The 15,099-nt window shown below is 44.9% G+C and overlaps 1 protein-coding gene across 9 annotated transcripts in view; it reads left to right on the top strand.

Annotated features, from left to right (window-relative positions):
- Nucleotides 1-14,723, top strand: part of CYTH3 (cytohesin 3) — a 47,704-nt gene extending 32,981 nt beyond the window's left edge. For 8 of the 9 annotated variants that reach the window (XM_065031644.1, XM_065031640.1, XM_065031646.1 and 5 more), the window contains 7 exons: nt 1,092-1,204; nt 2,499-2,647; nt 3,440-3,551; nt 10,397-10,473; nt 10,554-10,625; nt 10,753-10,907; nt 11,508-14,723. In XM_065031644.1, coding sequence (XP_064887716.1) covers nt 1,092-1,204; nt 2,499-2,647; nt 3,440-3,551; nt 10,397-10,473; nt 10,554-10,625; nt 10,753-10,907; nt 11,508-11,580 — 751 coding nt within the window. In that variant the 3' untranslated portion in view covers nt 11,581-14,723. The remainder of the gene's footprint in view (nt 1-1,091; nt 1,205-2,498; nt 2,648-3,439; nt 3,552-10,396; nt 10,474-10,553; nt 10,626-10,752; nt 10,908-11,507) is intronic. The other variant, XR_010466484.1, reaches the window with a different exon arrangement.
- Nucleotides 14,724-15,099: the final 376 nt, after the last annotated feature.

The following is a 15,099-nucleotide window of genomic DNA, read 5'->3' as shown; positions in this document are numbered from 1 at the left end:
ATTCTTCCTCAGCAGCTGTTACTATTAAATGTTTGTATTTTGGTAGCTTACAAAATTCGTGATCTGGGTTGGAACCTTGCATGAGGTGAGTAAAAGACAGTAGGTAGAACTGACAAACTAAAGATGGCCTGCGACACTTTAATATAATGTTCTAAAATGAAAACTGATGAAGAGAGGAATAAACGGTTATTATATTGCCACCCAGTGTACAGGGAATATTAAGAACCTGTTTTGCATGGCAGAGCATGTCACTTTGCTGTTTTAGACCTGTTATAATTTAGATAATTCTTTTGCCAAGAAAGAATAAGTGGTTAAATTCATTGGAGATTTTTTTTGTGCCATAGTGTGCCAAAAGTAAATTTATGAAGACTTGTGTCCTGTATGCATTCCAGTGTACCTACATGTAGAAAGAGTAAGTTGTAAAAGTAAAAACTGTGTTCCAGGTCATGCTGCTAAACAGGAGCACAGATCTGCTGCATATATTACGAAATTATTGAAAGGCCATAAAGAGTCTGTCTTTTGAAGATGTAGGTCTGATTCCTGTAGGTGGGTTTACGCTCGACGGGCAGCACCTCTCAGCACTGGCGTCTCTCTTGTTGCTGTTTTCAAAACATTCTTGATGAGTTCAAGTAAAGTTGTTAAGTGGTTTTGTATTCCTTGCTTCTCTCCCCTACCAGAAATATTTTATATAATTTGTCTTTTTACATTGTAATAAAATCTAGCTGAGTGTTTATTGCTTGTAGTAGCCAGGAAACCCAGGGTGGATTGAACTAACTGTTTCCCATAGCATTCTCGTGGCAAAAATGGGATGCATACAGAAAATTGCTTAGCAGTTTGGAAAAGGGGAGTCTCAGAACACGAAGTGTCGTATCTTGCCTGATCGCATGCGGTGTTGCTGGCTGCGTTACTGGGCTAGCCATCTGTGCATGTTGCTTTACAGCAGCTCCTGACTTGTGTGTCGAAAGATTGAGAACGTGGTTCTAGGACGTTTTATAGACATTGCTGGTTTTGTTTTGTTTCTGATTATTAGTAATATATGCTTAATATATAAATATTGCAATGAGTCCAACAACTATTCTTCCCTTTTGTAGGCAGTTTCTGTGGAGCTTCAGACTCCCAGGAGAGGCTCAAAAAATTGATCGTATGATGGAAGCTTTTGCTTCACGCTATTGCCTTTGTAACCCAGGAGTCTTCCAGTCTACAGGTCAGTCACAGGAAACCGTGGTTCTTGAGTGCTCAGCAAATGCAACTGTCTAATCCTATGCTTTGTTTCCAGGACATGCAAGCTTATGGTCAGAATGCATTTCCATTTATAAAACTTCAGCATTAATAGATGTCTAAGCCATTTAAAGCGGGAAGCACACTTTAGAAATGTCACCAAATATTTTTGCTGGCAGTTGGAAAGTAAGATTCTCAGAGGCTTAAAGGCAGAAGAGGCCAGTAGGTTCAGTAGCCTTGTCTGTCAGTTATAAGGACTTTACACCTCATTATCTCAGTATCAAGTCCACCTATGTGTGGCTATAGTATATTCCCTAGAAGGTCATCCATTTTCGTTGTCAGGACTGTGTCCTTTCTCTTCAGCAGTCTGCTCAGCGATAATTTATCTCAGTTAGAAACGCCCCTCAGTTTTCTGTTGAATTACTTCAGAATTACGCAAGTCCTAAAAGCTGATGGAGCTTTGTGATGCTGCACAGGATGCCCTTGTGTCCTGGCATTGTTGGTCTCTTCAGTTACATACGCAGCTTGCTGCTGATCGCTTGGTTTGAGGAACAAATAGGCCGCACAAAGGTTAATGTACAGCAGGCCTGCAACAGCTAGAGAGGAAAATACTTATGGAAAACGAAATGCTGAAGATGCAAACACATTTTCCTCTATGTAGCAGAGAGGTTTCTGTCCTGCTTTTTCTTACTCTTACTTCTTGTACTTGGATTCTGGGAGAATAATCATAACCATGTCAAGAGGCGTAAGATCTCCTTTGTCATCTTTTGGTGTTATTCAGTGGTACTGGCCACCTTGTGTGTGCCAAGAAGTGGCGTCAATGTAATTTTCCTTCTGTTTAAATGCAGTTCAAGTATTATTTTGAAGACACTGTTCTTTCTCTTTGGAGAAACTTTGGAAGTGCTTGGAATAGGAGTCTGACCATGTCTGTTACAGGATCCACTGATATGATCTAGGCAGAATCTGTGTGCAGAGACTGTTTTGCCCAGGAACACCTCAGTGTTTCAAGTAGAATGTTCGTTTGGCCGATAGCAGTGATTTCAAACAATTGAAAACAGCCTTTGAATGCTCTTGTGCTCTTTTTCCCATATTGGCTTTTAATTTGAATAGTTACGTATTTTTTCTCCTTAGGCTTACTTAACAGTTTAAAGAAAGATTTGAGACTCTGTTTTCGTGTCTAGTGTTCGGGATTTCTGACTGCCTGCCTGTTTTACTTCATCGGTCCATTTTACAGGTTTGTGCCACAACACATTAAGATAACTTTTCAAATATTTTTTCAGATACATGCTATGTGCTGTCCTTTGCCATCATTATGTTAAATACCAGTCTGCACAACCACAATGTAAGAGATAAACCAACAGTGGAGAGGTTTATTTCTATGAATCGTGGAATTAATGAAGGTGGAGACCTTCCAGAAGAACTACTACGGGTAAGTTAGAGCGGGTGAGACAGGCGTTGCTTTGTGTGCTGAGCAGGAAACCAGGGGCAGGTGCAGCAGTTCCCAGCCGGTCTGCCGGGCCGTGAGGGCGCTCTCTGGCGTGCGCAGCCCTTGGGCGCCGAGAGCGGCGTTCTGCGGTGCTCGCAGCTGCTCGGAGCCACTTCTCCCTGTGTTCCGTCTCGTTGGGGCTCGGGAGTACAGAGAAGACGCTCTCTATGTCTCTCACTAGTTTGCTGATGGCAAAATTCTTGTGCAATTGGCTTCTTGTGGGAAAAAACAAAAAGAAAAAGTAGTATTTCTGGATAAGTCAAAGATGGAAAAAATAGTAAAAATCATTGTTTTGTTACTGCTTCTCATTTCTTTCCACGTGTCTTGGGGAGTTTCCTCCTGTCCCTTGAGATATCAATGAAATTACTTATTTCTCTGAGACAGTGCGATGGTCTGAACCACCTTCTGAAAGCCAGGTTCATTTGGCAAGCCTTGCACTGAATGAGACCGGACGCCGAAACCTGGGAAATACCGAATGCTGCCGTTAAAGCGAAGATGGCTTTGCTAGGAGTGCTTATAAAAATCTGTTAAAGAGACGCTTGTTTGTAGATGAAATATTTAAAATCACACTTAATCAAAGTAGTAAACAAAGATTGAGAATGGGTGCTCCAGAATGTTATGGAAGCCCCTCCTATGCTGTTTATAAATAGTCTCAGAAGCACTAAGATGTCCTGATTGCATTTTCTGTTAGACATTTATTAATGAGGTCTTTCTCCTCTTTTTTTATTCTTCTAGAATTTATATGAAAGTATTAAGAATGAGCCGTTTAAAATTCCAGAGGATGATGGAAATGATCTAACGCACACATTTTTTAATCCAGATAGAGAAGGTTGGCTGCTGAAATTAGGTTAGTTATAAGGGCAGTTTTGCTGCTATGTGTTTGTTCATTGTTAGCGTGTTTACTGCTTCCATGTCTATCTGCTTTCTTGCGAAAGTAACAGGATTAACTTTATAATTTGTATTTAAAAATGTATGAACCAAAATAGTAACTCCTTTACATCTAAAGGTTGTTACTTGTTATTCTGTGTATCCAAACTTTGGAGTTTTATTTCTGATCTATGAGAAATAAAAACTCCGTGACAAAAAGGAAACACCATGTGGTATTTGCTACATGCTGTGACTGAGAAATAACAGCTGAGTCTCCATAAGGTCACTGCAGAAAACCGGGTGCTATTTCAACTCAGTTTTCTGCATACAAAAAAAGGATTTATCTTCAAATACTTTTTTGGTATGTCTTTATTTTTCCATATTTTTTGTGACTGTCTCTTGGTTTGGTTTTGGCTATGATTTTTTTAATGAGTGGTTTAAATGTGCCTTCTTGTTTTCCTTATGGCCTATGACCTCTATCACCTTTCTGTTCTGTGACTGGCTGTCTCTGCTTATTCTGCATTAGGAGGTACGTATCCGATTGCTTTCCAGTCCCCTCTTCTTCAGTTGCTCATTCTTCAATTTTCTTCCTCCTTCCTCCTGTTTTTTTGTCTTTTTTTTAATCAAATGCATTGTAGCGTGTTGTTTATCCTCAGTATCACTAACAGGATGGTCACTGGTGCTCTGGAGGACTGGCGTGTCAGTGTCTGTCCTCAGTATCACTAACAGGATGGTCACTGGTGCTCTGGAGGACTGGCGTGTCAGTGTCTGTCCTCGGTGTCACCAACAGGATGGTCACTGGTGCTCTGGAGGACTGGCGTGTCAGTGTCTGTCCTCGGTGTCACCAACAGGATGGTCGCTGGTGCTCTGGAGGACTGGCGTGTCAGTGTCTGTCCTCGGTGTCACCAACAGGATGGTCACTGGTGCTCTGGAGGACTGGCGTGTCAGTGTGTGTCCTCGGTGTCACCAACAGGATGGTCGCTGGTGCTCTGGAGGACTGGCGTGTCAGTGTCTAGCTCACGTGTGAGTGTGTTCTGCAAAAGAACCTGCTCACCTATAAAGGAGAAAAATAAAGACATCTATTCAACCTTCTTTTCTTGTTCATTGCAGAATGTAACAAGGGAAGAATAATTTCTACTGAAAGAAAATGTCTTGCTCCTGTAATAAAGTTCCAGAGTGGTTTTGTTAGTTGTATATCAATTATATTAGATTATTGAAAGGTTGATTATTATCCATTTATAAAAACTGTTCTTTGCTTATTTTCCTTTGTAAATCATACATTTAGCTTACTAAACAGGCACTTAAATGAGCATCAAATTTAGACTTGCGGAAACCTCTGGTAATTAGCGCTCTCCTGGCAATGCAAGATGCCCTTGTTTACAGACTCTTAAAGTTGATGAGATTCACTTGTCCACTTGGGCTTAGAGAAGCTTTTCCTATATAAAGGACATTGAAATTTTATTTTGACTTTTGTTTTTCACTAAAAACCACCAGTACGTGCTCCAGTAGAGCCAGCTGTTGGCCACTGCTTGTTTAAGCTGAGGAATTCTGCATTGATGGCTCAAGTGTGAAAAGGGATGTGTGCTGGGGGTCAGTGTGGTGGAAGTGGAGCCCGATTAGAGCCGTGAGCCTGTTGTACTGATTGCACCTGGAAATTCGTGGTCACGCTAGTGCTGGAAGGAGTTACATGTGAAAAGGAAGCATTTGAATTCATTCACATGCTCTCCAATGTCTTACTTTGACCGTCGCACTACAGATGCTGTAGAGCTCTTTGTCTTTCTAGCTGTGAGAACGCGCGGCCCTTGCTATGTGACGTGCGTTGGCTCAGCTGGCACAATTTCAAAGATGACTGCACAATCCATCTCTGGTACAAGGTCAATAAAACCAACTTTTCGTTACACACGACACAGATGAGAGAAGGGGCACAGAAAACCCAGTTGTATAAGCACGTGTGAAACAGGGTGGTGCACGTAACGTCCCACGGCATGAGGGTTGTTTGAGTGAAGAAACGAAACGTGTCCGGAAGCCTCTGGTGAATCAGTCTGCGAACGCGTCCATACGGACCGTGTCTCTTCAGCAGACACGGGCTGGCGCGGACAAAGGCACTTTGCTACTGGAGGTGCAGTGACCAGAAACAAACCTGGCACGCTTTTTTAAACATTTCCTTTTGTCTTTCCTCTGCTGTGAGTGTCCCGTTCGCTCGGAGGCTCAACCGTGCCTTTGAGAATGCCGTCTCAGGCATGTTGTTTGCATTTTTACAGACCTTTCTGTCGGGAAACACTTCTTGTGAAATGGACGGGGTTTCCTTCGGTTCTGGAAGATGCCGATACTGAGAGTTTCAGTATTGTTGAAGTGTGGAGGAGACTGTATTCCTGTGTGAGAGTTCAGGTGCTTAGTTGTGATACTTGTAACTCAAAATAGAAAGTTTTAGATAAAACTATAAATAACACAAAGACAACTCCCAAACCCTGAGTATATCAAGACAGTATTTTGTATTTAGTTTTTCTTATAATCAGCCCTTCCTGTTTATTACTTGTGGCTCTCTTCCGAGTACTCCAGCTGTGCTGATTATCCTCTGGGCAGGACGTGGGTATCGTGAAACTTTTGTGTATGGCAAAACTCACCTGTCCTAGAGACCACTCCAGCTCTGCAGCCCGGCGCTGGCTTTGGAACCTCGGAGCGAGTTTGCTGCTCTGAATTGTTCAGAGGTGCCTTTGTGCAAGCCTGAGAGCCAAGCCTGGCGGCCAGACAGCAGTTCTGGTTTTATCTCTCCAGACTCAGCTGCTGCCTTTATATAGACACCTTTTATCTCGGTAAACCTAAATTATCATTCCGTTCTACATTGTTCGACGCATGGTGTAATGAAAACGAGTGCTACAAGTGAAAAACTGGAAGCTGCTGAGTGCTGGCGAATCCTCACTTAGAGCAGCTGGAGACATTATGAGCTTTTAGATTTTTCTGTGTCATCATGATCAGTGGTGTTAGTGCCATGAAATTTTCTGCTATCTGCTTTATTTTCAAGTTATTTTCTGTGTCCTCTGTCCTAATATCCAGGTTACAATCATTTTGCACAAGGAGGTGTTTCCTTGCCTAAAACAGCTTCTCTTGGCAAATAGCTTGGTTTGTGTAATATTTTCTCCTGGCTAGAGGGGAAGCTGTGCCATTACTCCCCCAGACCGGAGCGGGGATGGTTCAAGGCAGACCGTGGCGGTGCTGACGCGCTCCGCCGGTCACCGAGCCCCGCGCGCTCCTTGCGGCGCGTCGGCCCGTGAGATGGGCTTTCGGCGCCGGGCCCGCGGCGAGGGAGCAGCCGTGGTGACCGAGGGGCTGGTGCTGCCTGCTGCCCGCCCGGCTCTCCCGGTGCTCTTCTGTCACTTAATGTCGCGGCCACGGGAACCTTCTTTTTTGAGAAAACCTCAAACTTCAATCCGATCATCTGTATAATTGTACGGTTGCTGAGTCCGTTCCACCTAGTGGTATCTAAATTAACTGAGAGGAAAAAGACATTCTTGAAGTGTGCATCTCTCTTTCCATCTCAGACTTTATAGAAATGCGCTGAAGATTTGGGTAGAATTTGCTAACTTCAGGTACATTGCTGCCTTTAGTCCTAACACTGCCTTCAATTCCGAAATCGGTGGTTTTGAAGTCATTGCCCCTTGTTTTTCCATTTGGTGTAGGTGGTTTCTTTTACCTTGTTCTCTAGTTTGTACTTTGCCCAGAGTTGCAAAAAAATAATCGTATGTTGGCTTACATAGGTGAGGTGTTTCTGTTCCTCCTTCTGCACATTCTGCCTTGTTGTGGCCTTTTCTTGTGGTTTCCTTAGATTTCTACCTACAAGATATCACGCTGCTTTATTTTGTTGTTTGAGATGCCTTTGATCAGCTCATTCTTTGAGAAGCACACACTGCCATCTCTCCACTTCTGTAAGCGTTTATGGATTCATACTCTGATTTTCTTGAGCCTCTTCTGCTAACTTAATTCCCTCCAGTTTTAATCTTTAAAGGGCTGGGGGCTGGAGGAAGGTACGAACTGCGGTACTGAAGCCCTTCGTTGTTTTGTGAGCCTGCAGCGGTCTCGGCCGAGGAAAAGAATGTTTGCTTATCACGAGTTCTTACCCGTTAACCTTGCACGCAGCGTGTACGGGTCACAGAGCCTTATCAGCCAGCTTCTTGGGTTTTAGCCCATTGTAAAGGCGTATTAAATGCATGTTTTATGGTGACCCCTGCAAACTTGATGAGTACAGATTAGATTGCCTTTCAAGCTTTAATAGTGTTTCTGTGCTGTTGACAGCCACAATGAAGTAACGGGAGGCGGGAAGACAGAGACTTCTATGTGAGAACAGTTCCTTATTCTGAAAAAAAGCCCTGCCGTGCTGCTATTTTTGGAAGAGAAGAGCGACTCCTGGCTCGGTGGGGCAGGGGCCCGGGGTCCATTTCCGTGACTCCCGTGGGCGCTGGAGCTGCTCTGGGGCGAAGGGAGCAGCAGGAGGGATGTTGCTGGAGATATTTAATGTTCTGGCTTCAACATCAATACTGTCCTGGGGCTGGGAAATGTTTAATGACAAAAGCTTCATCAGAACTGATTACAAAAGTTTTCAGGTTTGAGAAGTCTGGCCTTTCCAAAGAGAGGGGATGTTGTCAGGCAAACTCAAATGTCACTTGCTGCTTGGCGCTTCGTATTGTTCTGGGAGGTGTGTTGTAAGTCTGGTGTTTCTGCCTTAAATTATAATTAAGCCTTCTTTTAAAAATATGGTTATTACCTGGTTATTTTTTATTACTTGTGTTTTGACACGATGCCACCGTTTGAGAGACACCCTTGCTCGGTTTGAGCTGCCTCTGGTACAACCTGTGTGCCTGTTGGTTTCACCCTCTCCCCTGCTGAGTTGTGTTTCTGCTAGAACTGGGTGAACGGGACGTGTGATGCCAGCTGATGTTATTGCCAGCCCGAAAAACACGGTGGCCTTTTTGTGCCATAAAAATGTTAAATCATGTTAACCTGTTAACTTTAGAGAGCACAGTGTGACTTAAAATCATGGCAACGAGCATGGGGTGTATGAAAACACGTCATGTAATGGGGGTAGCGCGGACTGTCCCGGCAGCCGGCTTGACTGGGCGGCTGCTGATTCAGCGATCTGGAAGTGGGTCAAGCTAAAGTTCCTCAGCTTTCCATTCCAAGCCCGAATACTTCCTGATGCTTCAACCAGCTCTCAGGCCAGGTGATGGGAATTTTTCTAGTGACTTACGTGCCAGTTTGACTGTTTCTGGAATGCTTTATTTAAGGATCTGTCACAGTGGTTGTATTAAGGTGCCACCAGTTCTTCCCTCACCGTCTCCACTCAGCCATTCATTCTGTCACAGCTTCTGCATCTTGCACTATTTTGCCTTCCCCTACCTCACCGCACCTGCTTGCAGATTGAATTTTTCTTAAGATGTCTGTGTGTGCAGTGGAAACATGAAGTTTACTGAGTGTGTTGAGCACTGCAGAGTTCGCACCGGTGACCGTGTAGGTCTGGAACCAGGCAGGAGGAGGACACGGCGTGCAACGTGCTCGGTCTGCAATGCAAACACGCAGTGGGCTACTATCAAGAAATTCCATTATATTCCTAGAGTGGTTCTTTAAGTTAATATGATTTGGATTTCTGTATTAAACAAGAAACCCAGCTATCTCAAGTAGAACGAAAAGATTAAAAAAATATGCTTCTGCCTTGGATTTAGTTATATGACTTGGATCAAATTGGGGGTCTCGTGTGTATCAATAGTACTCTTTTATGCACGGGTGTTCAGTAACAAGATCAACTACTGAGAAGCTGGGTTAATGAGATTAAATCACTGCTGAATGGATGATGCACAGGTGGTGACATACTCCTGAAGCCAGATAACTATGGTGGAACCAAGCCTGTATATTAATAACATGCGAATGCTTTATCTACACTTGTCATTCCTGGAAATGAGCTTTTAAAATCATGTACGTGTGGAATGCCAGGCGTGTTGTGGAGCAGCCACCGGCTTAACGGACCGAGACAACAATGTGTGCTTCTAAGAGGAGCTGTTCCCTATGGTGGGACATTAGCAGGAATGAGAAAGAGGAGCTCTGTGGTTGCTCTTGTCTAAACTGAAAATGCAGGAAAAGTTTGGCATTTTTGGAGCAGTATTTCTTCTGTCATGTGTACTCAATGATGCATTAACCCACAAAGAGAACACGTTTTTAAAATACTAAGTGCTGAAAAGTGACTAAACCCAGAACATTTTGGCATCAGATTTGCTCCCACTTGACGACACATCATATTTGTTCTGCTAATAATATTTATAAACGTCTTATGCACTTGATGTTAAATCCGAAAGTAGAGAGAGGTTCTTAATCAGACAAAGGCTCATGAGTGGAGTGAAAGGAAGGAGAGGGAAGTCCCTGAGTTTAATCGGTGCGGACCGGCCGGGAGGGCTGGTCCTGCGGTGGAGCAGGTGGCGCTGGTGCTGGGATGGGCCTCCTGCGCTGTAGCAGCGCTGAGCGCGTTTCTGAGCGCTCTGCTCTTATTTCTGACGCAGTAAACAGCCGAGGTGGCCGGGGCGGAGCAGGGCCACCTCTGAGAGGAGACGCGTGCGACTTCAGAGCTCACGGCTCGGCGGCTGCTCGGCAACGCCGCGGTTACTGCCGCCTCAGGAGTCTGGTAACGTGTTCTGTAGCCTCAGCTCATCTGTGCCTGATCCATTTACGATTAAGTAATTAACCCATATTTTGAAAGACGAGGAAAATGGAATTACTTTCTTACGCGTTGTTGAAGCCTTGACAGCGACACACGTCTAATTCAGCCGCACCTTCTGGTTGTAGGGGGAAGAGTGAAAACGTGGAAACGGAGATGGTTTATTCTGACTGATAACTGCCTGTATTACTTCGAATACACAACAGTGAGTATATATTACAGTGAACCGTGTTTGTAATCAGGATATTTAAGTGGCTAATGATGTGGTAATTTTTTAATTTTTAGGACAAAGAACCTAGAGGAATTATTCCGTTAGAAAATCTGAGCATAAGAGAAGTTGAAGACCCTAGAAAACCAGTAAGATATTTTAACATTCATTTTATAAACGAAGTAAACCATATGGAACTTAGGTGTAGTGTTCAATTAAGATGTTTGTCGGTTTTGTTTTGTTTTTAAAATGTATTTCTGGATTTCTGCCCTTCAGAACTGCTTCGAGCTCTACAACCCCAGTCATAAAGGTCAAGTAATCAAAGCGTGTAAAACTGAAGCCGATGGCAGAGTGGTGGAGGGCAACCACGTAGTGTACAGGATATCTGCTCCCACCCCGGAGGAAAAGGAGGAGTGGATAAAATCTATCAAGTGAGTTTAAAGTCATAAATGTATTTCAGAAATTGAGTGTAAGCTCTTTTTGGAGTAAGATACGAAGACAGTTTGCGTTCCAACTTGTTTGAAGCGTTCTGATACGGCAGCATCCGCCAGGGTGAACGACAGGCTGTGTGGGGTTGACAAATCGCCTGTTCCTGTCGGGTCATAAGGCAATGGGGCTACGAACTCAGATGGGGAAAATGCGGGTTCTAAACGTTTCTGTAAAGCAAATGTAAAGCCTTGTGTGGACCATCTTTAACCCTAATCTTATTAGATTCTTGCTTCACCTAATAATCAACTTTTGTGACACGCACCTCGAGCATGTTCACAGTGCAGCTTTAAACTTTCACAGCTTGGCTTCATCTTGTAGGGTTTGTAAAGCAGAAATAAATAATGGTCAAGGTGAAGGTATGAGCTCTCAACAAATCACAGCTGAGTAACGTCTTTTTCCAAAGAAATATTTGTGGTGCTCAGAAGTGAACCATCCGTTGTCTCAGTAGGAGTGCGGAGTCATCCTCGGGGAAAAGGAACAAAATAGTTTTGGTTTTCAAAACTCTTTGTTAACCAAACTGACGGTTACTTTTTTCGTTCTAGAGCAAGTATCAGCAGGGATCCCTTCTACGATATGCTGGCAACAAGGAAACGAAGAATTGCAAATAAGAAATAGAACACGATCAGCAACTTGTAGACCTGCATCATCGTACAAACGAGCGTGCAGTTGAGTGATAATGTAAAAATTGGACAAGCTAAATTAAGATAACTGTAATTTTTATATATACACTTTACTAAGACAAAACCGTGACAAGACCTTTCAAGGTAAAGTTATTGATGTGCAATTTGAATTAAGCTTCGAATCCCAGAGGATGATTATATTGGAACTTAATTCAGCTGAAAACTCAGGAGCCTTGTTTTCACTGACGTTAGTTACACCTCCAGTTTACTTGGGTTGGGAGGGAGGGAACTCGAAGGTCATAGTAAAATGTCCTATTCCTGTTGTTTGAGCACATTGCCCGCGACAGGAGGAGTGATTATAAGACTTTCATTTCTCACTAAAATGCATCAAAAGTACCGTGTGACCTGACCCAGCACTTCATTTTTCTGTCAGCAGAAAACCCACAGTCTCAGTATCAGTTTCACAGGAAACGTGTTGTCGTGTGTTTGACAGCGAGTGCACAGCTGTGTGAAGCTTTCCTTTGGGGTTCGCTCTCTTACCTTGTGGAAGCAGCTTTTCCTCTTCGGAGACGCAGCCCGGCGCCGTGCGGGTGACGGGCCGTGCGGGTGACGGGCCGTGCGGGTGACGGGCCGTGCGGGTGACGGGCCGTGCGGGTGACAGGCCGTGCCGCGGGGCTGTGCCGCGGGGCTGTGCGGGTGACGGGCTGTGCCGCGGGGCCGTGCCGCGGGGCTGTGCCGCGGGGCCGTGCGGGTGACAGGCCGTGCGGGTGACAGGCCGTGCGGGTGACAGGCCGTGCGGGTGACAGGCCGTGCCGCGGGGCTGTGCCGCGGGGCTGTGCCGCGGGGCTGTGCGGGTGACGGGCTGTGCCGCGGGGGCCTGGGACACGTGCAGGTCCCGACAGCAGAGGTTCGAGTCTGTGGATGTGACACTGAGTACAGACGTGGTTTGGTGTTTGCTAAAACTCCCTCCTGTCAGCTCATACGCTCACAATAAGCAGTAAGACTTAATGACTGGTTTAATCTGCTTTTTATATAGCAACATCCTTCTTGTGTTTTAGGTATGTTGTACTATAATTAACACTAAGTTACTACTAAAGGAGTAAGATGACACGGCTTGCACGAGTTGAGGCTTTGCATGTGAATTTAACATGCATTTTGAGTTTTTAACCGGAAAATCCAGGAAGGTGAAATGTTTTTGCAAGATGCAGCCCTGTGTAGTTAAGCGAGCAGGTTTTGTTCCTTTGGACATACAGGGGAGTTCAGTATTTTTACTGCGTTCTTGAAGGCGATGTTTCGGATCTGTGCCTCAGCAGTTGGAATCGAGCTCTGCCAGAGCAGCTGGGGTGGCTGGGGGCACCGCGGCGGCGCTGGCACTGCAGGGAGGTGGGCTGCGCTGGCACAGCCGGGCTCGTTCGGTTCGTCGGGGTCACGTCTCCTGTTAACTGCACGGCAGAGTCTGTTTCTTTGTTCCTGTCTCACTTACTTGCCTTGTTTTTCATGGGGTGTCAGCCTGTGAATGTTTTGCTTTATTGCATGAAGAGAACACGAGAGACTTTTGTGCCCCTCGGATTTTGCCGTGTGGAGCTGCGGTCTGGGGGCAGTGCCCAGATCCCAGTGCTCGCAGGGGAGCAACATTCAACCAAAGCACGCAGGATCCTTGGATAAGTGTCGGTGTGGGGACATCTTTGCTTAATGGAACACATTTAAACTCTGCAGAAAGCAGTTAAGCGGTGTGTCCCGTGTTGGCAAAGCAGCGCGATGGCAGAGCTGCCGAGGCCGCTCGTTTCGGGTCCTCTGTTCCGCACCTTCGGGCTTCGTTTTCCGGCAGTTCGTGCGTCGGTTTTGGCTTTGGACAAGTAGATTTGTAATGCAAACAGCGATAAGCCAGAGTCAGTGGTACTAATGGGTGTAAAGGTAAAAAACAGCAAATCAAGTATTTCTGGAGAAATGTGACATTACAAAAGCATTAATAAGCCATGAAGCACTTTTGCATCAGTTCTTATCTTCCGAAATACCACCTTCCAGAAAAATCTGTGTGTTTACCCAGGTGAGGACGTCTGCCTGTACGCATGAAGGAAACGCCCTGAGAGTTCATTTGCTGTATTTAGTTTGAAGTTCTTATATCTGGCAGAAATAATTATTTAGAGTAACATGTAACTGAGAATATTATAGCAGGAAATATATTATTTCTTAGCATTAAAATGCGACATCTTAAACAGCTATTTGTGGTGCTCAATATATCTATTTACCAAAGCTAATGGAATAGCGTTCTTGTGTGTGATAATATTTGATTTCAAATGTTCTTTGTAAACAGTATTAACAGGGAGTGAAACTGGCCCAAAATTTCCACTGGCCATGAGGCCAGTAACACAAAGTGGCTTGTGAAAGTTTTGGCCAAATCAGGTACTACCCGTGAGAGAAGAAAAAATCTCTCGACCTTTCGTTGCGGGGCCGTGCCGAGCCCGAGCCCGCCGGGGCCGCCGACGCGGCCCTTTCCTGGCGCCGCCGCGCGCGGTTCCGCAGCGCCTTGCCTTGCCCTGCCTTGCGCCGCGGCGCGGGTCGCGGCTGCGGGGCCGTGCTCGGTGTCCCGGCCGCGGTGCCGCTGTGAGCCGGGGCAGCCGCGCGGAGCGCCTGGGCTCCGCTGGGCTGACTTCAGCTTCACAGTATCCCGACCAAACAGGCTCTGCTTCGCTAAACATCTTGAACTGTTTTAAACTGGTACAAAGCCGAACCTTTGTAAACTGAGCAGCATTTATAATGCTCCATATATATAAAAACAATGCATATTTTTAAGATTTATTACATATCTATGTAGATATGCTTGCTGGAAAAGCTCGGTCTGTTGTAGACCAAATGCTACAAATTAAGACTTGTGGCTTACCAGTTTCATTTCTATATTTTCTTGGAAAATGTTTCTAGCTAGAGTTTAAATACAAATTGTAAATACTGTACAGATATGTATTGATATAAGTATTACTTGGTGTACACAAGTGATTTGCATGACAAATACTCTGTATCAATCATTGTTAAAAATGTGATGTTCTATGTAAATCCACTGCAATATTAATGTTTTCATTTATCATTAAAACCTGTTACTTAAGTCTGGAGATTTTCTCAAAAATAAAGTGTGAAACGGCACTATTGTGTAGCTCCTCAATTTCCAAGAATACATGGGAGGCAATGTTTTGTTTTTGGGATGAAGGTTCCATTTCGCAGCATGTGTTTTAATTAATTACCCTTTTCTCCACCTTTAGGCTCACCCGGTCCAACTGTCGGGTTTACGGAGAAAGACCTTCAGCCCAAGGCAGATGGCCTCGGGAGCGTGTGCTACGCTCGGAGCGCGCCCGCATGGAGAGCTGGTTTCCCTTGAGCCGCGCTCAGTCAAGGGGGGTTTTTCAGTTCCGTGTTTCAGTCGAAGGTGAGGTGGGAGAATTCAGATCTCTGCTCCTCAGGTGGGTTAATTGGACCTCCCCCAATTAGCAGCGGCTGCCGGAGCCGCAGTCCCGCTCTGCTG

The sequence above is a fragment of the Columba livia genome, chromosome 15 (assembly GCF_036013475.1).
Source record: "Columba livia isolate bColLiv1 breed racing homer chromosome 15, bColLiv1.pat.W.v2, whole genome shotgun sequence".
NCBI lineage: Eukaryota > Metazoa > Chordata > Aves > Columbiformes > Columbidae > Columba > Columba livia.
Note: the sequence above shows the minus strand (reverse complement) of the source record. Positions and strands in the feature narration are given on the sequence as shown.